The sequence below is a fragment of the Chroicocephalus ridibundus genome, chromosome 6, assembly GCF_963924245.1.
Source record: "Chroicocephalus ridibundus chromosome 6, bChrRid1.1, whole genome shotgun sequence".
Lineage (NCBI taxonomy): Eukaryota > Metazoa > Chordata > Aves > Charadriiformes > Laridae > Chroicocephalus > Chroicocephalus ridibundus.
Genome location: NC_086289.1, coordinates 1766320 through 1790000, shown reverse-complemented (window position 1 = coordinate 1790000; position 23681 = coordinate 1766320). Strand labels below are relative to the sequence as shown.

The 23681-nt window shown below is 48.3% G+C and overlaps 1 protein-coding gene across 2 annotated transcripts in view; it reads left to right on the top strand.

Annotated features, from left to right (window-relative positions):
- The window catches only part of MGMT (O-6-methylguanine-DNA methyltransferase), a 172629-nt gene extending 154541 nt beyond the window's left edge, over positions 1 to 18088 (top strand). For both annotated transcript variants that reach the window (XM_063338462.1, XM_063338461.1), the window contains exons 5-6: positions 9631 to 9770; positions 16960 to 18088. In XM_063338462.1, coding sequence (XP_063194532.1) covers positions 9631 to 9770; positions 16960 to 17091 — 272 coding nt within the window. In that variant the 3' untranslated portion in view covers positions 17092 to 18088. The remainder of the gene's footprint in view (positions 1 to 9630; positions 9771 to 16959) is intronic.
- Positions 18089 to 23681: the final 5593 nt, after the last annotated feature.

Here is a 23681-nt window from a genome sequence, read left to right as displayed (position 1 = left end):
TAAGCGTTGGTGCTGGGGGTGGGTTTTGTGCCTGCTGGGCCTCACCGAGCCTCACCTGGGGAGAGCCCGTCGCCCCCCGCACCTCCGCCAGGCAAAGGACTCGTTTCTGGAGGCTCATGCTGCAATACTTCCCGGCAAGATGAGGTATGAGATTGCGTTCCCGTGCGCCGAGAACGAGCCCGAGATCGTCGGAGCATTTATATTCATGAGAGTGAAGTAACGCCGAACCTGGCTGGGCTTTCTGGGTGCCTTAAATGAGGAGATGCGGCCTTAACTCTTCGCGGTACCCATTTTCTTAAATCTGCTCGATGGCTGAAACATGGAAAACGGAAGCGGGAGGCATTTTCGCAGCTTGGGTGTTGATTGGAATATTCGTGCAGGTGAAAAATTCGGCGGCGTTGGGTCTCCAGCGGCAGCTTTGGCGCGGGAAAGATGTGGATGGAGAACACCATGGCCGGGGGTGTCGTCACCTCCCGCTGTGCGCTGAAAGGGTTGGGGTGGTGAGAAACTCTGGGGGAAACTATTTATTGAACGTTTTTGCAGCCGTTTTCATCCAGCGTCGCCCTTGTTTGGTTGGTTTCTCGATGGAAGGAGGCGCCCGTTTTTAACGCGGGTGGGGATGAAGAGCGCTGGGCTCCAGCACGCTGCGGTGAGGAGGCCGTGCATCATTTACACGCGCGGTGAGGGGGCTTGTCCCTCTGAACTTCCTCATTCAGTAATTCACAAGTGACACAACTTGGGTGATCAAAACAGGAGAGTGAAGCTCAAGAAGGAACTTGGGGTTTTCCACCCACGGGGACTTACAGGAGGCTGAGACATGGGGAGATGCCCGCTGCAGGTCGTTACGAGTCGGTAACAGCAGTTAAATAAAGATGCTTCTGTTTATGGTTTGATTTAGCGTCCTTGGGCCCAACGGCGACTGGGGTAGTGGCAGGGAAAAAAGGGAATGTAGGGAAACAGTGCTGGGGAGGAGGAGGAGGAGGAGGCGGCTGTCTGGATCTCTGAGTACAGGTGTGGTAGGGAAACCTTAGTGCAGGAAAATGGGTTGGATTCTCAGGAATCGGCATAGAACCGGTGGCAGAGAAAAATAAATTGTTTTTCTGCTTACCTCCACCCCCCTCAGCAATGTGAGACTTGCCTGCCACGTCCTGTTGGCTGGGAAGAGACGGGTATTTTCTCTGTCCCTTCATCCAGAGCATTTGTTCTCCTCTCCTGTAGCAATTGCAGCCGGGTGTATTACCTGCAGCTCAGAGGATAATTAGGTGGCTCCTTCATTTAACTGCACGGCTGCTGCAGGCGGCTGCACAGATCACCTGGCAGGGGACGCTGCGCAAGGGCACGGTCTGCGCCGGGGCCCAGGAGGGACTTCTCAAGTGCTTTGCAATTCCCTCCATCCGAACCGGTCCGTGGGCTCCCAAACCCAGCCCCAGCCTGTTGGGGGATGTCGTGGCGAAGGCCGGTGTGGGTATTTAGCTTGGGTCAAGTTGCTAATGCTTAAGGAGTTTGCATAAAACCTTCCTTGGGTTTGAATTTGGAAGTGGGGATCTGGGGAAGTTTGGACACGCCACAGACAGGGGATGAGCATCAACTCATTTCCATCCGCCCTAAAACTATCGTCTGCCCTTGCAAGTGCGTAGCAAACTGCTGTTAAGGCAAAAAAAAAAAAAATGGGTCAGAGTATCAGTTACCACTGGAGTAAAACACCCACCGACTTCCAGGGAGTTTAACCTGCAGAAATACCGCTGGATGAGGTCCAGGGAGAGTTCCTGGCTTCTAAGGATAGAATTTGGCCCCACAACCCCTTCAGCAGTCTGAAGGGAGCTGCATTTAAAACTGTGTTAAACTACAGATCAGAAACAGCTCCCATTAATTGGGTTTTAACGTAGCTCGGCCACTTAATGCGAGCCAACCTGAACGTTATATATGTTAAAAGAAACCATATTGGTACATTTTTCACTTAAGTGATACAGGTGTATAGTATGTTTATAAATTATAGTTGTGGGGTTTTTTTGTTATATTACATATTGCAAACACATACATACATAGGCATAAAAGCATTGCCAAAGCACACACCCCCCCAGCCCACATTTCTGTGCTGCTCAGGAAGGGGAACATCGTGCCCTGTGGGAGAGCACGAGGTGACACCTGAGCGACATCGTCCAATGCTCTCGTCTGCCCTAATGGCTTTAACGTGGGCTGCCCGGTATTTATGCCCTGATGTTTGGAATTGCATTAAGTCTTCAAACAAGGCCAAGCATAGGGTGCTGCACCTGGGGAGGAACAACCCCCTGCACCAGGACAGGCTGGGGGTGACCTGCTGGAGAGCAGCTCTGTGGAAAGAGACCTGGGAGTCCTGGGGGACAACAGGGTGACCAAGAGCCAGCAATGGGCCCTTGTGGCCAAGAAGGCCAATGGCATCCTGGGGGACACTGAGAAGAGTGTGGCCAGCAGGTGGAGGGAGGTCATCCTCCCCCTCGGCTCTGCCTTGGTGAGGCCGCACCTGGAGCGCTGTGTCCAGTTTTGGGCTCCCCGGTTCAAGAGGGACAGGGAACTGCTGGAGAGGGGACAGCAAAGGGCTACGGAGATGATTAGGGGGCTGGAACACCTCTCTTATGAAGAAAGGCTGAGGGATTTGGGTCTCTTCAGTCTGGAAAAAAGACGACTGAGGGGGATCTTATCAACGCTTATAAATACTGAAAGGGTGGGTGTCAGGAGGATGGGGCCAGGCTCTTTTCAGTGGTGCCCGGGGACAGGACAAGGGGTAACGGGCACAAACTTGAACATAGGGAGTTCCACCTAAACATGAGGAGGAACTTCTTCCCTTTGAGGGTGGCAGAGCCCTGGCACAGGCTGCCCAGAGAGGTGGTGGAGTCTCCGTCTCTGGAGACATCCCAAACCCGCCTGGACACGTTCCTGTGCCACCTGCTCTGGGTGACCCTGCTCTGGCAGGGGGTTGGATGGGATGATCTCCAGAGGTCCCTTCCAACCCTATGATTCTGTGATTCTATTTGCTCACGCAAGTGTTTGCGCAGAGAAATTCAGAAGATAGTAGAGGAGGCGGAGCGGGGCTTGCGCTGGGGCAGAAACGGGCACTGCAGGGGCTGCTGCAAGGGCTTTCCTTCACCAAAGACCGTGCGTTGGAGGGAGCCCTGAAATTCAGCTGCTGTCAGTGCTGCCTGCTGGGGTGGTTTGGGCTTTTCAGTTTTTGAACATTAGTTTCGGACATCTACTGGAATGGTTCTGTAGTCGAAATGCACTGCAGTTGACCTTAATTTATCTGAAGATAGATGTAGAGTGAATGTAGAATGTTTTCTTTATTGTGGAAAAATGCAACATGTTTTGAGGGAATATCAACCCTTTAGTTGTGCCACAGAAATACGCGCTAGAAACACAACTTCATTGTTATGATCCATTGAGTAGGGGTATGCTGGTGAGAAATAATAAAGTAAATAAATAAAATCGTAAAAAAATGTGATATGGCTGCAGTCAAGGTGTGATGTCCATGACGGTCCGGTGGCTCTGCCCTGCGGAGGGTGGCACAGAGAGGTCCAACTCCTCTTGGCCAGCGGTCCCATGGGGTCAGATCTGAATGAGATGAAGGGGATATGTTTAAGGTATAAGTATTGATAGAAGAGGGGTAATAGCTTCCAACTGAAAGAGCGGAGATTTAGATATTGGGAAGAAATTTTTCACTCTGAGGGTGTTGAGCCCCTGGCCCAGGTTGCCCAGAGCAGCTGTGGCTGCCCCATCCCTGGAGGGGTTCAAGGCCAGGTTGGACGGGGCTTGGAGCAACCTGGGCTGGTGGGAGGTGTCCCTGCCCAGGGCAGGGGGTGGCACTGGGTGGCCTTTAAGGTCCCTTCCAGCTCTAACTATTCTATGATTCTATGATTAATTTAGCTAATTAAATGCAATCATAAATAAGACAGAGTGTGGGAAACTATCGCATGAGTCGCCTGATCGATGCAATTATGGGGCGCTGGTGGGAAAGGATCAACGTGACGGTTACCACTTACAGACGTTGGTTTTGGAGGGGTGGGCAGAGCCTCGGTGGAGCCAGGCTGGGCAGGGGCAGAGTGGAAACCCGCGTCAGGCACCGGTACGAGCTCAGACGATGCGCGTGAGGAGGGGACATGGGTGCGCAGGGCACTGTGTGTCTGTGCTCAGTAGCAGACCTGATGAGCGAGTGAATTTTAACGCTGCAAGGAAGTTTTTGGCAAACATGTTTTAAAAAAAAAATAATTTTCGGCTGATGCTTTTAAGGCGGGGGATTTCCTTTAGGTCTGTGTCTTGTAAATGGCATTGCCACGTTTTTAGCTGAGGAATTTTCGTCTAACTGTATATCCATAATAAAGGGCACAGAGGAGCTCTCGCAGGTCTTGGATTAACTAGAGGTGGAATTCAGGTAAATAAATTGTCTAATCCCTCCATTATTTACCTGTTGGAATATGATTTTGCTGGAATTTTTGTCACTTTCATTTTTATAAATACATTTTTTTTTCTATAAAGTTGAGGATGGATTCTGTAAAGTCAGCAACAGATACTCTAAAATAGAATCATAGAATCATCGAGTGGTTTCGGTTGGAAGGGACCTTAAAGATCATCTAGTTCCAACCCCCCTGCCCTGGGCAGGGACATAATAATTAGATTATTTTTGCGTCTTCATTCATAAAGCTCGGTCATTCAGAATGGCCAGGGTCATTGCTTTGGTTCGGCTGTTTAGGCAATCATAAAGGTAAAGTTTAAGTGTATTATTTTCAGTTGGGCACATTCTGTCTCTGTAATATCTCGATATCAGGCGTGCAGACAGCAACAAGGAAATTTCATATTCTTTTCTCAATGACTTAGGCAAGATGGTTGCAGCACCCTGATTTCAAGCAGTCCTTCGTCTCTGTCGCGGTGAGATGTTTGGGCTATTTTAGGGGATACACTAGCACAGAACGGTCTAATCTATATTCCCAGTAAGCCTTTAATAGCAGCTAGTAATTGCATTTTTTACCGTAGAGTACCAATGGTCAGGGACTCGCAGACATTGTAGAAGGAAAGCATTTCTTGATCTGCCTCATAACATGAGCAAAATACAATTAAACGGTTAAGAGACTTAGACAAGCATTTGTCTCTCTCACATACGCCGTGCTAGTTCAGTCTGGGATGGTGGTGATGGTTATTATTCAGTTTGCTGGGTAGGTGACAGCCTTGATACGGCTTTACCGGCCTGCTCCGTAGTGAAGGGGCTTCAAAATTGCTAAAAATTAGCACTCTTGCTTGCATTAACCGTTTACACAGTGAAAGTTCTTCAGTTTGTACATGACTGTGTTCTTCCAAGGTCCAAGAGCCAAATTATGTTTCTGAGGTGGAAGCTCGTGCTCCTGTGGGAACTGCTGCTTTGTAGACAAATCGGAGTGTTTTTGCAGTGTTACGCTTGACTTTTTTTATTATTTTTTTTTTACCAATAGTGATAACAGGGAAAACTGATCAGTGTAAAAACAAACAATAAAGTTGTCTGTGCGGTACCCCAGACAGGCTGCGAAAGAGCTGGCGAGAACGGCTGAGTATTTATAAGTGTTTCTTTGCATTTGCAAAAACCCTTTTGGGGGCGGGGTGGGGGGAGAACAAAAGGAAAACAACCAAAAATCCCAGAAAAAAAAAAACCACAACAAACAGAAAAACTAACGTTCCCAGCAATCGGGGTTGAGGAGCAGGGAAAAAAATGGCCTGTCTTGAACCGCTCTTAATCAGAAGGATGAAAGAGGATGTGAAATCAGACTGCGCCTCTCGCGACCCCCTCGTGCCCCACGAACGGAGCAGGGGGGGGCGGCAGGGCACCAACGATGGTGACTCCGCTCTTCCTCCCACCCCGTCCTGCCCCCAGCATCCGTCCTGCCCGCCGCGGGCGCTGAGCCCCGGGGCGGCACGGTCAGTGCTCTGGCAGGGCGTTACTGGATAGTAGAGCAGGACTGAATTTCTGTGTGCTAATTGACGCCTTCAGCTAGAAGTTATGATACAGTTGGTGTTGACGTAAACTTGATTTTCACTCTGTTATTCCCACGGGCGTAATGTGTCTATATGAAGAATATGTAGTCTAAGTAATAATACGTAATTATATAAATAATATGTATATTAATATATAATAGAGAGAGAGTAAAAAAATAGATAATATATTAATATGATACATATACGTAATATATAAGTCTAGTGGGCTGTTGCGAGTGACTTCTGAAGCATTTAGGCATTAAGAGGAGGTTTGGGGTATGTCCTACTTTTTAACAGCTTGTAACTTACCTGGAAATACTAATTTCAGATCAGACCTGGCGCCTCCGCCCTTGGCGTGGTGGTGCATTGCTTTGCCAGTTTGCCACGCACCTGGCAGGGTTGGCGGTAATGCGCGATAATGAGGGTTTTGACCAGTGGGTAATGCAGTGGTGGTGTCTGTAGGAGGAAAGCATCCAAGAAGTCTTTCACCCATCACCCGTTCAGCCTGGAGAAGAGCGGGCTCTGGGGAGACCTTAGAGCCCCTGCCAGCCCCTAAAGGGGCTCCAGGAAAGCTGGGGGCAAACATTTTATCAGGGCCTGTTGCAACAGGACAAGTGGGAATGGCTTTAAACTAAAAGAGGGAAGATTTAGAAGAGATAAAAGGAAGAAATGTTTCACTCTGAGGATGGTGAGCCCCTGGCCCAGGTTGCCCAGAGCAGCTGTGGCTGCCCCATCCCTGGAGGGGTTCAAGGCCAGGTTGGACGGGGCTTGGAGCAACCTGGGCTGGTGGGAGGTGTCCCTGCCCAGGGCAGGGGGGTGGAGCTGGGTGGTCTCTAAAGGCCCCTTCCAACCCAAACCATTCTTTGATTCTATGAAACCCTCCCAACTACCCTTGCGGTCCCCGAGTGCTATGGACGTAGCAGCTGGAGGTGGGAATGGGTCTTCAGGGCTGTGGAGACCTCAAAACCCAACTCAGTTGCAGGTCTGTCCCTTCCCCATCCTTCAGTCCACCTTCACCCCTGCCCTCCCAGGGTGGTGTGGTATGTATTTGGATGTAAAATCTGATTTAAATGAGAAGTAGCGTCTAGCAACACAGGTTGTTGGCCGTAACACGTGTTCCTTGGCAAGAGGACAGTCCAGAGCCTGGTCATAGGGAGGGAGTACGGACAGTGTAGGTGGGAGCAGAGGACAGAGAAAACCTCTGCTCTTCCCATTCCGATGATGTGGTTCAGTCCAGCCATCGCTCTGCTGGCATCTGCCACTCCGGAATGACGTGGGCGTCCTCAGCTCGCGGAGGTACGTAGTGAGAGAATTTGTGTGTGTGTGTGTGTTAATTTTTATGTGCGTATTTTACAGCACTTCATAATGATATTTAACAGCGTAAAGTGTTGGCACACGCTGAAAATTGGTGAAAGTTCAGCCATCTAATTTGGGCAGGTTATGCTTACAGGCACTCACACTTGCAGACAGTTTAATAACAGTATTTGGCACCGTCTCTTAGAGCTGCTTAAACTAATTAATGCATTTGCTCCCTACAGGATGAAATTGAGTTTTCAGATACATTTGTAAAATGATGTGCATGATTGCTAAATATTTCATTCTTCTGAACTATAACTTCGAGTGGTTTATGTGGGTGCAGAGACAGTAGATGTTCTCCCATGAAAAATGTCCGGTGGCTGTGGAGGGAGGATAATCTCTGCCCCGGCTTGTCAGAGGAGGGTCATCTCTGTCCCTCTCTCAGCCTGTGGAAAGGTCCCCAATAATTCGGGCATCGCTTGGCACAGGGGTGGTATTGCTGGGGGACGACGACTCTGGAGCTGCCCCCGCTTCCCCTCCTATTCCGAAAGGTTTCCGAAAGTCACGGCTCCATCACGTCCTGCCAAAAAAGAGGGCAAAAAAGGGGACTTTTTGGACTCGGGCCCCGGCGACGCGCAGTCACTTCGTTGATTTAGAAGATGACATCAGGCAGTAATTCCCCGAGACCCCTGAGCAGGCGAGGTTAACACTCATCTTGCCGGCTTAAAAAGAAGGTTAAAAAAATAAGAAGGAACAATTTGATTTGAAACAAACCTTTCTGAAGGAATCACAGTAAACAAAATCTGTTTGCCTAAGGAAACCCTCCTAGCAATCAGCGAGTAACACAACTGCTTGTGCTAATGAACCCAAAGCTGTTAATGTGGTTTCTTCAGTTAAATTGATTCATGAATTTTGAAGAGAACATTATCTAATGAATTTTCTTTGAATAGAAAGCAATTAAAAGGACAAATCAGTCTGATTAACCCCAAAGTCACCCTACTGCCACAAATGGTGTACAGTTTGAAATTATATCATAAAAAACTAGAGCAGATTTGCTATCTCTTTGCCCTCTACTAATCCATGTAAATTAATGAACAACAAAGTTAATTTCTTTGATGACCCTTTTCTCGTATCACCTGGATTATGCTGATGTTTAATTTGCTTAATGTTATAATAAAGACTAAACAGATTTTTTCAATGAAGTGATTATCATTCCCTTCAGTTAAGAAGTGATTTTTATTATTTAACACACACATAATGGTGTATGGGTTTCCTTTAAGAACAAAATCACGTTTCGCTATGTTCCTATGTAACGTAATCAATGTCTTTTTTGACAACTAAAGAAAGAAAATGTTTTTAATCAGTTTGTTTCTCTGCCAAAGCAGGAGACTGAAGCTCTCAGCTGGGGGAACGGGTTTCTTTTCCTTTTTTTTTCCTTTTTCCTTTTTTTTTTTCATTTGCCAGCTTGCTCCTCTCCGTAAGTTATTCACCATGTAGATCTTCAAAGCTTTTACGAGTGCCTTGGCAGAGCAATAGGTGTTCAACCCGACTAAAATCCAAACGCGACTACGGCTTTTTCTTCCTGTAAAATAATCCCGGCTTGGGAAGGGAAAACCCTGAGATGCCGGAGAAAGCTGGTCCTGGTGCGTTTGCTTATTCATTATTGCAGCAATTGGAACACTTAGAAGCAATTTGCTGGCGAATTAAAATTAAAATAATGGGAGATACATTATTTCTTTTTTTTTCTTTCTTTCTTTCTTTTTTTTGGCTTTTTTCCCCAGCGCCCGGTATCGTTAGGGCTGTGCCGTACGCCCAAGGTCACAGCGAGTCCTTACGTTGGGTAATGGCTGCGGCGCTGAGCAGTAGCTCGGGGGTCTCGGCTATAAAATGCAGTCAGGCAGGGTAATACCGAGTCCGCTGGCTCTAGGGCTTCTTCTGCCGCGCGTCCCAGCTGAAGTTGGAAATTAGCTGGAGATGCCAGGGCTTTGTAAAATAGGTAGAGCCGGTTATTCCTTCCCTTTTTAATTTGACTCTATGCTAATTTATACTCTGCCAATTTAATGGAAAAACCACATTGTATGAGTTAACAGGATAATTGTACTCGAAGCAAATTAAAAATATAGGAAAATCAAAGCCTTAAATCCTTTTTTTATAGTGATCGGTTACTTCAAGCGCTCTCTCTAATAATCATGTATTTAAATGTAGTAATATAGGACACAATAACAGGACGGTGCATCGGGGCTGTTGAAATTTAAATTAGAGAGCTGCTATTGAGACTCCGCTTCGCGTTGGGTTTTTTGAATATTTCATCTCGGGTTTTTCCAGCCGCGCGTACAAACTGCGCTCGCTTCCTCTTCTGTGCAGATTCCTTCACCGGACAAGTGTTGCGGACCCTGTTGAGAGACGTGAAGTTTGGAGAGGCCGTTTCCTACAAGCGGTTAGCGGAGCTGGCGGGCAACAGCAGAGCGGCGAGAGCGGTGGGAGGAGCCATGAGGAGCAACCCCGTAAGTTCGTGTCAACTTTTAAATAAAGTTGATGGAAGACGGTGGATTTAGAGAGCTTTGCGGGCTAAATGTCATTAGATTAAATTTATCTGCTATGAAAACTGGTCTACCATGAGTAATAAGGTCAGTAAGTGTTTTTAATCAGCAATAATGCACAACCCAGTTTAATGTGATTTATTCCCTACCATTTATGGTGTTAGATTTGAAAAAGAAACATTGCGCTTCTTTTAATTCATCAGCCTCTACACACTTTGTTGTTCGCACACTTTCTCATATATTCTGAGGCGAGGGAAGTCTTTTATCCCCCAACATGGACCCCATTTGGACAGGGTGTGAGTAGCTTTGGTCGTGCTAACAGCAGTCCATCCTCTCTGGCGTGGGTAAGGTTTTGGAAATGTGGAAGAGGAGGGATTTTAAATCATGTATAGAATCATAGAATTTTGGAGCTGAATTTGGAATCGTAGGGTTTGGATTGGAAGGGGCCTTTAAAGGCCATCTAGTCCAACCCCCTGCCATGGGCAGGGACATCTTCAACGAGACCGAGTTTCTCAGAGCCCCGTCCAACCTGGCCTGGAATGTTTCCAGGGATGGGGCATCTCCCACCTCTGTTGCAGTGCCGCACCACCCTCACCGTAGAAAAATTTTTCTTTACATCTAGTCTAAATACTCATTCTTTTAGTTTAAAGCCATTCCCCCTTGTCCTATCACAACAGGCCATGCTAAAAAGTTTGTCGTCATCTGTCTTATAAGCCCCCGCTTTATGTACCGAAAGGCCACAATAAAAAACTTTGATTTCTATTAACATCACGGTGGCCTTTTTGGCTCCAACATATTTTGCCTCATTACCACTTGCCCTGGGCAACACGTGCCTTTCCGTACCCGAATTCCTCTCCTCCTCTCCAGCGTTACACCTGCCGTAATCTTTCACCTCCTCTGTTGTTTTTACATTCCGTCCTCTCGGTAGGTCCTGTAATAAGGTACATACGAGACTGCAACGTGTAGTTGCAAAGTGGGTTAGAAAATCCGTTTTCAGGAGAGCCGGTGGCTTTACATACAGACATAATAAAGGTGAGGATTTTTTTGCAGTTCCACATGCTATCTTTCTATTTCTCCTCATTCATAAAATCAACCTGCATATTACGCATAGTCGACCTGCACATTCTGCCTCATAGGTCTGAAGGACCATGTAAAGATTTCTATGGGAAATAACAAGAAACACAGTGAATAGGTGCTCGCATTGAAGTACAAAAGGACGATGTGTGTGTTTGCGTGCGGAATACGCATGAAATCACAGATTAACTACCGGAGATGTGTAGTGATAAAAATGTGTTTTGGAACAGGCAGGGCCGTCATTACAGTACTGATTATTTTTTATCAGCAGCTTTCTATTGTGAAATATTGGGGCGGTATTCTATTAATACAGCTCTTTTTCCCTAAAGCTATACGTTATTATCTATAACATGCTTAAAAATTTTCTGCTGGGGACAGAAAACACTGCAGCCGAAGTATGGGATGGGAAATAAGAATAATAAGATAGGACCCCGTTTAAAAAAAAATTGCAGTGGCTTTGCTGTGTATTTTCAGAACTATTTTCATCCTTCCTCACAGGGGAAAAAGCAGGAATTTTCACACCACAACCTGCTGTTACCGCTACTTTGGATGCTGCTGCTCCACTGCAGCCTGAGGGCAAAGCTGGGTACATTTCTAGGCGCTAGCAATTACATATCCTTTTGCACAACACTCTATTGTTATTCTTTGAGAACTGTTTCCTGTAGGTTTGCATTGTATTGCCTTATCTTAATGTACACCATATTATATTGGAAAGCATTCCATCATATTAAAATAGTTTGTATTGTCAAGTACAATACAGTGTATTGACGAAACGTAGCTTTATGCTGCTCCTATGTACTGTTTCATAGGAAAATCTGATATACGCTTAAAATATGAGGGTGTACTTCTTTATTGAGCTTAGAGGCTTAAACCCACTGGAGATGGTGGGAGTTCCTGTGGCAGTGTGCTACCTGCCTAGAATCGTAGGGTGCCCGGGAACCTTGCGCGTGTATAAACACGCTTACAGTCGGTTTATCAGATGAGATATTGAGCTTTGAATCTAACTAAACAGTTCGTTAAACGGGACACGTCGTCTGGGCTGCGGCATCATTAACGTCCCGGCGCAGAAGGCAAAGAGCGGTGGCAGTAACAACTGCCGCACGTCCAGCCCCGGCTTTGGGCGAGAAACACTGGCTTTGAGGAGCAATCACTTTGACATTCTTCCAGAAAGACAGTGTTTTGTTAAGCAGCAGATTAGTGATTTTTGTCTGCAGGGGAGAAGCTGAAACTAGTGAATGCTTTTGTTGGGCATGTGAAATAAAAGTGAGTATTTCTGTTAAGGACTGGGGCAGAAGCTGTGCAAAACAGCAAAATCAGAATATGTTTGCACCTTGAGATGCTTCCTGTGATTAAAGGACTAAATTATAAACATGATGACTACATCATAAACATGATTTAATGGGGACAGTAATAACAGTAAAAACGAGCATTTGAAGTAAAACCAAGCCTGGCATTGCTTTGTTGCTCACGCACGTTGATATAATGCAGTATCTCACCTTTTCCCACAAAATACCAGAACATTTCTGCCTTCTAGAGATCAGTGGTTGGTCTTTAATTTTGGACGCGCGCGTTCCACAGGTTTCCCTTTGTAGTTGGGTTGCTTCACATAATTCATACGATGACCTTCAACTTTATGAGAAGGTGGAATAGGTGCCAGCAGCAGCTGAAAGGTGCGACATCTTTGCCTCAATTTATGCCAAGGACATGGCGGGGCTGGCTCACCTTTCGCAAGAAAAACTTCAAATAGTTTACTGCGGTTCAGATTGATTGCAAGGTCTGTGGTCCTCAAAGGGAACCCATAAAGTTCAATTAAAAATCTCATTAGACTACTATAGGAGGATCAAAAAGAAATCACAGAGACTCATGGGAAATGGCGAATGTTGGGCTGATTAGTCCAAGGCCATCCTAAATGACTGTTCTGTGCCTTAAATAAGACGTCTTCAGCGCTCTGTTGACGGCGGTCGTAGCGGCGTACGTTGTTTTTTATCTTCTCACGGTTGTGTTACGCTTTAGGCTAAAGCCCAGCCAAGTGTGCGACTGGACGCTGCTGTCCCTCCGTCCTACGCCAAGGGTAGTATTCAGCCAAAATGTTTTAAACGTCGGAGATCGTCGGAGAAGGAGTAACGGGGCATTTAGAAGTATGGATGTGAAACGTTGGGGACACCTAAAACTAATTGTGCGTTAATTCCGGGGGTGGCCAACAACAGCCCGGGCCCCAGGCTGGGACACCTCGCTTCTGTCGAGGGAGAGGGGGAGAAAAAGGCACGGGACATGAGCAAACCGAAAGGTGGTTTATTTGTGAAGCGTGGTGCTTCTCGTTGCGTGTTGTAAGGGGGTATTTCAGCTGTTTCCATTCCGGCTGGCCGGGTGTTGACAGTTGGGCAGGTTCTGGCGGTCCCCAGCCCCTCCGCAGGGTGGTGGGACGGGGACGGGCAGGTTTCCCGCGCCTCCAACGGAAAACTCCTAACGAGCGGAGCGCGGCCGCGCTCCATCCTCCGACGGAATTTGCTAAATGCACTTCAAAGGCGATCGATGCCTCGCGCGGGGAGGTTTTTTTCCCCACCATTTTTTTTTTTTTTTTCCCTCTTCCCTAAACAAACGCGTTCTCGAGGAGTTAGTTTATTCACAGATTGCCACGAGCGTTAATGACCGCCCCAGCCTTGTTCTGCCACTCACCCAGATGGCTGTTGATAAAGATTTAGCATCATGTTCCGAGTGTCAGGGCTGTCAGTAGCGCTGAACCATTTGACCAGAAGAAAAAACGCACAGGGAGCTATTGATTACAGCTTCTCAGTGTCACTTGTTCACCAGGATTTAGGTATTGATGAGGCTGCGAGTGAAAACAAGCTCTTTCCCTTGTGGGCCTCTCCCCAGAAGAACAAAAGCAAAGTTGGAGAAAATATTCAGCCGGTGCCCGAATCAGAGGGACTCCGTTATTGATCTGAGGGTCCCTTCATGTTTATTTTTTTGTTGTTGTTGTTGTTGGAGACAAATCTGTGGGTTTGGAAGTTTCGTAGCGTTGGAGGTAGGGTGTGTGTAAGTGATGGATTCGCGTATGAGATGAATTAGATTTCACAGCGTGAAGATTTCAGCGGAGCTATAATATTATGAGCTGCTTGGTTATTGATAAAAATTACATTAAATGTAGCCGAGGCATTAAAGCTCCAGACTAGGGTAGTACTCCCTCTAAAATGTCCTTAGGGCCCTAATAAATTTTAGCAGGTTTAATTATTTTAGGAGCCTGAAAGTTGTCACCACAATTAAGCCAAACTGAAGCAATATTCAATATTTCTAAATTACGGCGCTGATACAGCCTTTGTACCACGTTTTCTTTTCCATCCGATGCTGCGGAGGGTGATGTACGGGCGCTCACATGTGTTAGGACAGATGCGGTATGAAATTCTTTATTTCGGGCATGGAAAAAAGCTGCATTTATTGCAAACCTTCCTCTTCTTGCACGATGGTGACCCTCAGCTGCACATCCCTGAGTTTGTGAACGGCTCCCGCGCCGACCTGGGACCATCCAAGACCCTGCGTGGTGTGCCGGCTCCCGCCACCTGAAAGTAAAGTCCTTTTTTTCCCCCATTTGGGCACACCTTCCATTTTCTCGCAAAATTTAGCAGGAGAAGCCATCAACTCACGAAATTCCCCAGAGCAAGGACCCCCCAGGTTCGAGTGTCTTGCAGGGAACTGGCTCAGAAAGAGGGTTTGGCCCTGTCTGTAGCCAGATTTATAGCCTTACCGTCAAAATATCCTGATTTACTCTATATATATTTAAAAATTGCAAATTAACATTGGAGATTTTTTATAATGTATTATTGTGGCTTGTTATGGCTTTGTCACTCAAGAAAATCTGCCTGTAGTAACCCGTGCACGTGGGTTGGAAAGACGGAGACACCCCAAAACAGCACAACGCTTGCAGAAACCCAACTTCTTTAAAGAAGCCATAAAGCAAGCGCGGGATGGCACGGGCTGGAGTAAGGATTTTGTTGGTACTCACTGGAGTTTGTCACGGGTGTATAATTCACTTGTGGCATCGCCAGCTCCAGATAAAGCAGCTATTAGAAGCATTTTTTATTAAACCTTGATTAACAACAAGCACCTGTGTGTATTCCCATTTAAAGTGATAGCCTGTGGGCTCAGGCCGAGGTTTTAAATGCCAGCCATTGAAATTACCTAACAAAAACAAAAGAATCCCCCCCAAAAACCCCAATTTACAAAGGTCTGGCCAGTAGCTGGCCATTCGCTTTGGGGTCTCTGTGTCCCAGGCACAGCTTGAACGGTACTGAAATAACTATTAACTGGGATTAAAATAAGTCAGTGTGAAGTACTTAATTTGTCTGCGTGTCTATATATAAATAAATTATACTCTCTGACTTAAAATACCCAAATTTGTGAAAACTGCACTTTTTAGTGAGTTATTGTTTTCACAGCTCTATCATTGCAATCGAGTTACTATGCAGTTACCAAAACACATACGGCGTGATTAGAGATGATGTATTGCATTTTTTATGGTGTGTACTTCAACTATGATAATCACCTGTAATAAAAAAAATAAAAAAAAAACACCCCGCGTTTATGTACTTCTCTACATTATCAGTCCATTATGTAACTTCTTGCATTGATTTTTCAGAATCCGTGACATTTGGCTATAAATGATACAAAGTAGAAGGCAGGAGGGAAAAAAAAAAAAAAAAAGTTCTTGAATTGGTTAGGTGTGAATTAACTCGCTCCTGTTGTAGGTTTTAAAAATTCACAACCCATTTTGGATTGACTCGCTGTTAAATAATAAATAGCGCCTTGTTCTTCTCCAGGATTTTTCAGCGGCGCGCGGAGAGGTGCTGTGGGGAGAGGAGGAGAGTCTGCCGGGGGAGCGGGGCGCGGGAAGCTCCATCCTGCAAGCGCTTCTTCTCGGTGCTCTGGTTTCCCCCAGGAATGCGGCCTCTCCTAATCCCGGGATGATAATTAATGGTGGTCCCGTACCTCTGTCAGCCCGTCCTTCTCTGTCTCTGGGCTCTGCGGGGCCTCGTCACCCACCCTGAGCTGCTGGAGGGGGTGGCGTGGGGCAGGAACATCAGCTTCTTGCAGAGATTTTGTATAGGGGGGGTTGTATATGGGATTATATATAGAGAGTCACAGAATGGTTTGGGTTGGAAGGGACCTTCCAGCCCACCCAGTGCCACCCCCTGCCCTGGGCAGGGACACCTCCCACCAGCCCAGGTTGCTCCAAGCCCCGTCCAACCTGGCGTTGAACCCCTCCAGGGATGGGGCAGCCACAGCTGCTCTGGGCAACCTGGGCCAGGGGCTCACTGCCCTCAGCGTAAAACATTTCCTTCTTATATCTAGTCTAAATTTCTCCTCTTTCAATTTAAAACTGTTCCCCCTCATCCCATGGCTCCCCTCCCTGCTCCAGAGTCCCTCCCCAGCTTTCCCGGAGCCCCTTGAGGGACTGGCAGGGGCTGGAAGGTCTCCCCGGAGCCTTCTCTCCTCCAGGCTGAACCCCCCCAGCTCTCTCAGCCTGTCCCCACAGCAGAGGGGCTCCAGCCCTCCCAGCATCTCCGGGGCCTCCTCTGGCCCCGCTCCAACAGCTCCGTGTCCTTCTGCTGTTGGTGCCCCAGCGCTGGAGGCAGCGCTGCAGGGGGGTCTCACAGAGCGGAGCAGAGGGGCAGAATCCCCCCCTGGCCCTGCTGCCCCAGGCTTCAGGGGGGTTCTGGGCCGCCAGCGCACGTTGCCGGGTCGTGTTGAGCTTCTCATCCCCCAGCACCCCCAAGTCCTATGGGTGTTACACTTCCAACACTTCACATCATTTTTATATATTAAAATTTCCATGCATACTTATTTTTTCCTAAGAACTGGGTTGATCTTCCCAGTGCTCACCACTGTTACAGACAGGAATGGCCCCGGTGCCACCACTGCCGTCCTTGGCCATGGCCAACGCTCCACCAGGGTGGTCCTCGACGTGGCTCCTTCCATCCCTGTCCCTCCTGGTCTGGCGGCCGACGGCTCCTGGTTCAGTGGTGGATTTCTGGGCGTTTTCCCTCACCCTTTGCTCCCTTCCTTATTTTTGTGTGTTTTGCAGATCCCGATTATAATCCCGTGCCACAGGGTGATTTGCAGCAGTGGGCGGAGCGGCCACTACGGAGGAGGAAACCTTATGAAAGAGTGGCTTTTGTCGCACGAGAAGCTCCAGAAGGAGAAGATCGCATATTGATGCGGCTCAGCCACAGCTGCTAACCAGCCCAGACGCACCGCCGCCGCCACTTGGCTTATAACAAGCTCTCCGAGCACCCAGCAGAATTCAGGAAAATGGTAAATATTTGAGTGACACAGAAATATAATGCAACATCCGAAGTGAAATGTGTGGTGGCACCACTATATTAAAAAAGCGGGATGCGTCCTGGGGGATGCAGCTCGTCTGCCCTTTCTTGTTTTTACATTTTACAGCAGAATGACTGCAGCCGTCCAGGCCTGTTGTGCATGGATTTTTGTTCCCATCCCCAGTCCTGTTTTGTTCTATTTTTAATGTCCATTAAAGCAGGGATAAGGGGGTGGGAGGGACGTCGCGAATGCTCGTCCCTGCCCCGCCGAGCTGGGATTTACCCCGACGGGAGGTGACGGAACGCGCCGGGATGGATGCAAAAGCCAGCGGCTGTTCAGCTGCTTCTTCCCGGCTTTTCTTTTCAATTCCTAAAGACGGGAATCAAATTTTTGCCCCTGTGAGTGGCGCGAAAAGCGGCCAAGAGAAGCTGCTGGCAAGTTGTATGAAAACTATATTTTAAATAAGCAGTTTGATTAGCGCGAGTTGGGCGAAATCTTGACAAGCTCACCGTAGTTGCCTCTTTATCAGCAGCACGTTTCCTTTCGTCCTTTGATTATTTTTTTTCCTTTAGATTTTTCGCGTTTCTCTGTTAGGCGAAGCTTTGTTTCCCGTAGCCTCTCCGTAGAAAGGATTCGAGTGTTGAAGAGATGTTAAAGCCAAGTTTGGAGGTGGTTTAAGCAGGGTTCTCTGCAAGTGCGAGCCACCAGGAGCTGAAATTTTCAGTATGGGAATCGTAAATTCTAACATGGAAATACTGATTTTTTTATGTGTTTTATCATATTTTCATAGATGTCTCTTTAGAAAGGCCGCTGCTAACCGAGAAATTATTGTGTTACGATGCGTTAGTTAATATAGCATTATTGATATCTCGGAATTACTTCAATAAAAAAACTGCTTTGCATGTGCAAGTGTCTTTGTGTATGTTTATAAATAAAACACGGTATATGATATATGGAGAAAATAAACTATACCCAACTGTACAATATAAAGCTGTATTTTTATCAAGGGTTTCTGGTGGCAATATAAACCACGAAAGCAAAGCTCAAGTGGTTTGTACGTGTCACCAGAACCCCGAGATAAAAATATAGCCTTATAATATGTACAGTTTGGGTGTATTTTATTTTTTTTTTATAATACATGCCACCAACAAAAGAACACGGTAGCAAACGTAAACTTTAACCTTTCTCCCATTTACATCCCGCGCTGGTTTTCTGCAGGCATTTGCTTTTTCAGGGCTGTGTCTCTGGTGTCGCAGGTAGGGTGACGCTGAGCGCGGGGTTCCAGGCGGTGACACCTTTCCAAGGCAAACACCCGCTTTTTCGCCAAATCCTGGTCTGGCTCCGAGTTTCTGCAGCGGGGACGGAGGGCACCGGATGGGCAGGGACAGGTAGGGACAGGCAGGGATGGGACAGGCAGGAACAGGCAGGGATGGGTCAGGCAGGGATGGGGTAGGCAGGGATGGGACAAGCAGGGATGGGGCAGGCAGGGATGGGACAAGCAGGGATGGGGCAGGCAGGGATGGGACAAGCAGGGATGGGGCAGGGATGGGACAGGCAGGGATGGGACAAGCAGGGATGGGGCAGGCAGGGACGGGACAGGCAGGGATGGGGCAGGGATGGGGCAGGCAGGGATGGGACAGGCAGGGATGGGACAGGCAGGGATGGGGCAGGGATGGGGCAGGCAGGGATGGGGCAGGCAGGGACAGGCAGGGATGGGGCAGGCAGGGATGGGGCAGGGATGGGGCAGGCAGGGATGGGGCAGGCAGGGACAGGCAGGGATGGGACAGGCAGGGATGGGACAGGCAGGGAGAGGCGGGGATAAGCGGGGGACAGGCAGGGATGGGCAGGGAGAGGCAGCGGTGCCCGCGCTGCCCGACAGAGGGCGCCCCGGCGCAGGGGACGGGGCTCCTCCGCTGCCAGGACCCGCTCCCGCAGCAGCAGCAATTGGCAAAAACCTTGTTTTGGTTTGGTTTGGTTTGGTTTTTTTTTTTAAATTACATACCAAATAAAATAACGCCCAGAAACAGGAGGGCTCCGGTTGGGTTCGTCCCTCTCCGCCGCTGGGGCCTGTCCCCTGCCCGCCAGCGGGGACCAGGGGAGACACCGCGCGCAAGAGGAGGTGTGAAAATACAGGTGTCGCAGGATCTGTCTCTAGAGACAAAAGAAAAAAAGAAAAAGAAGAAAAGAAAAAGAAGAAAAGAAAAAGAAAAAAAAAAAACACGAAAAAAGGGAAAAAAGAAAAGAAAAAAAGAAAAAACCCCACTGGCAGAAGACAGCTCGGTGCTTTTTCGCCCGGAATTGGGTTCCTCTGCGCTATCGAGTTTCCCCGGGCTCGGCCTCGCCGCGCTTTGAAGGTCTGACATTGAGCCGGGGCGCAGCCAGGCACGACAGCTGGCCGGGCAGCGGCTAATGCCCACACATGCTGCTCCAGCCCATTTCCAGAGACCAAGATAATGAAAGATTCAAAAATAATATTTGTTTTGGCGGAACTACATTTATAAATGAAATAGATGCCCTTGACCGTGGAAGAAACTGGATTTTGCAGTGGGTCGTTCTCTTCCCCCCCCCTCTTTTTTTTTTTTTTCCCATACAAACAGGCTCTGCAGCGGGTCTAAGGCCAACAGAAATATTTTCGCAGGACTATGCTGTATTTCCTGCATCAGATTTACAGCAGAATTGCAGCTACACTGGTCGTACTGTTTTACGCCGGAATGAAAAAATGCAGATTACATCCCATGTATCAATAGCAAATGGAAAAGGGCCCCAGGCTCAGGGATTGTTACAGATCACTTTCATGCAGGCAGAGTTTGCAACGTAATGAGCTCATACTGGAAGCATCTTAAACAGAAAACCGATTCATTGTCGTGCTGGGGACATTTTTAGATATGCACCCAAATTTTCTTCTCTCATGCAACCGCTTCGTTTGGAATTAGAGGAATTCGTCATCTGATCAGGGCGAGAAAGATTTGGCCCATAAAGTTTCCCTTTAATTTTTCTAAGCAGTTCTCAAGCGCCAGGCACTTTTTAAGTGGCACTTGATATGTGCTGTATCAGTCGAATAAGGGACGGTGACGCAGTTGCTAGGACCATTTCCAAGTGATATTAAGTTATAGGCAAGGAGCAGTAATGTTAAACTACTGTTCCTGTTAACGCCACCCATCGTTATTTCTTCTAGAAATACCACAGATTATTACATTTGAAAATTTTTCCCCATGTTTCGCCAAATTTTAAAATTAGAATATTTACGGTAGGCGTTGCAGCCAGGTCACAGAGATACACTTGGTATTAAAATGTTTATGTGCTGTGAAAGGTGGTGCTGGAGATCTGCTTCTTTAAGGAAAATGCAGTAAAAGAATAAACCTGTAGGAAGATTGCTTAAAAACTTAAAGCGCAGTAATCCAAGGGGAGTCCTGTAAGATTTATGTACTATTTCAAGAGTAATTTCTCAGTAAGAATCTTATAGGAATGTAAAAATCCTCAAAGAATTGCATTTACAGATTTAATTGTAATGCCTTTTATACTCCTACAGAAATTGAATGGAAATCCCGTTCCCAGGCTTCTCTCTCCGCCTGCCCTGCCCTGGCGGAGCGGCTGTACCCTCCGCTCCGTGCTGCTGCGGCCGGCTTGGAAAACAATGGAAAATATTACTGACAGTGCCCTCACTTGCCATTAAAGCAGACAGGATATTTCAGTTACGCTGATGTGCAAATACAGCTTGTCAAAGGGCTTGGTGCTATTTTTGCTTCAAATAGCACGCGTAGGGTATGAGTAACAAATAAATACGCTTAATTTCTGCCTTGGAAAAGCATTTTTCCCGTTTTTTTTCTCTTTCTTTCTTTTTTTTCTTTTTTTTTTCCCCAGAAGACCTGCCCTAGCAAAACCTTTAATCTCTCCCTGTCCTTAAATCTGGGATTTCCGGATGATTGGCTTTTAATATCGCTGGTTTTGTTGCGCGCCATTTTTAGCGAGGAGCAAATCCGATTTTTTTAAAACTTTTTTCTCCAGCGTTCAAAACCCATTTTTTTCTCCGCAGATTCTTATCATAGGGCGGGTGAGGAGGGGGCACGCTTGGCCCCATCGCTGCAGACTGACGGCTGACGGAGGGAAGCCACCTCCACTTTACTCCTTCCCAGTCCAGGGGTGGATGCGGTGATGGAGAGGGATCTCCCCCCCCAGCCTGATCCAGACCAGCCCCCGGCCCGTGTGAAGTAACGTGTGGGTGGCAGCCGAAAGCGGGGCCGGGGGCCGGAGGAGCCGTCGGGGGCCAGAGGAGGTGCCGGGGGCCGGAGGAGCTGCCCGGAGCCGACGTCGGCGGCAGGCGATGGGTCTGGGCTCCATCAGCGGCGGCCCGCGGGGCGGGATGCAGGAGCCGGACCACAAGGTGAAAATTGACGCGAGCGCGGGGCACTGGCAGCGCCTTGGGTTGATGAAAGGATGCTGTTAACAAGCCTTTACCGTTTCTCATTAATGGCCGGGTTGGGGCGTTGGGTTTTCTTCATTGAAAAAAGCCAGAAGACAGAAATTCCACCTGGGCAGCAATCAAGATCGATCCCGTACGCTACGTTTAGTTATCAATTTTTAAAACCTCTTTAAGTGCCTTATTTAGTTATTTTAAACAGAGCTTTTTATTTGCTGCAGTGAGTAGTCCTTGAGTGTGGCAGAGCGTGGGGCACGACTCTTGGGCTCTGCTCCTCAACCAAGCTTCGTCCAACCTGCAGGAAGGCGGGCGCTGGTCCATCACCTCCGCCCCGGCCGTGGATGCTGCGAGGGGCCATGGCAGCGTACAGACTCCAGCAATCCAGACCTGTGCTGCCATTACCTAGCGTTTGTTGTTTGATGTGACATTGCTCTTCTTTTGCCGAAATCGCTGCTGCACATGTGGCGCGGGTGCAGTAAGTGGAGTTCAATAAGGGGAGCTCTTGCTCGCCAAGGCGGCGCGGGCTCCACGTGGGAGGAAGCCGAGGGTCGGGCCCCGCGCGGGGGCTCGTCCCAGCCCGGCCCCAGGCAGCCCCCGAGGGTGGGGGTGACCTGCGTTGGGCACCCACGGAGGTCAGACGGGCTGAGGGAGGCGGCGTTTAATTAAAATAACCCTCGGCGCGACCCCAGGTGCAGAAGTAATGGTGGTTACTGGGAAAAACAGCTGCAACCCTTTTATCTAAGGAGGAGCAACCTTGCCGTGATGTAATTTTCCCTTTCCACCGAAGGCCCAGATGACCTAATTCCACATAGAAACTCATGTCTCGGCCCCACGTGGGCCATTGCAGCCACTCTCTGATGGGCGCCCGGGGTCGCCCCCGGCTCCGCTGAGCCCTCGGCACGGCCACGGAACGAGGGCAAGACACCGGGAGCGGGGTTTGATCCAGGCTTGGCTTAAATCTCTCAAACTCTGGCAAGCAGAAGGAAAACCCATTGTATTTCCAGTGGCGCACGCTGGGATGTTTTGAAAAATTTCTGCTTGTATTTACTGACTTCGCTACCATGGCTCAGCTTTCCTGGGAAGTTCAACGCTGATTATGGCCCAGAATTTTTGGAAGTGTAAGCCTCAACATGGTGCTTATTGCTGCTTTTATTCACCAAAAAACGTTTTATATGCTTTTGACACTACCACCAGCGTGATGCCTAAATGCAGGTTTAATTTTAGGGGGCAATGGGCAAGCAGAGGTCTTTCAATAGTTAAAATACGCGATACAATGAAATGATTCCTTCATAATGCCCAGCAAAAAAAAATACCTTTGTCCTTTCTGAACAAAGCGCTTACTTACAAACATGAATCTAATCACAAAATCGTTTTGTCTTTTTTGTTATAGATAATCTTCTCGTAAGAGACCTGGGGTGGCACCTCACCCCAGGCGGGCCTGCCCTGGAGTCTCTCTAGGTAGAGCCCTCAAGAGATTCCGAGGTTTGTAAGAGCTGATAGAATATTGCGGCGTGAGCTCTTGTACCGAATCGTCATTTACACGCGGCGTTGTAACGACGTGATAACGAACTTTGTGTTCTCCAGCCGGAATATGGATGACGCCTGAGTACTCAGCTGGGACGGCTGGGAAGCAGCCTGCTGCCCCCGTCCCCCCTTTCCCCTTCGACGGGGTTGCGCGTCCCGGTGTCCCCCCGGTCCCGGGGAGCCCGTGCTGCGGGCGGTGGAGCGAGGGGGAGCGGAGGAGAGGTGATCCGACAGGCCACCGCCGTAATTCGCAGGAAAACAGGAGAGAGCACGTCCCGCGGCGGTCCCGGCCCTCGCCCTCGGCAGCCCCGGCAAGGACCCGGCAAGGTCAGGACTGCGCGCGAAGGAAAGAGAGAGAAAACGCTCTTTATTTTACCTAGAACCTGCAGAAAGCTGCCCTTAACACAGCCCCTTGGGCCCAGCTGCTAGAGCTGTTGCGTTGCTTTGAAAGGCTTTCTGAAGCGCAGCCTTATTTCGTAGAATTATTTTGGAGGGAGGAGACCACGTGTGTTGGAACCCCTCTTTGCGAGAAGCTGTGACTA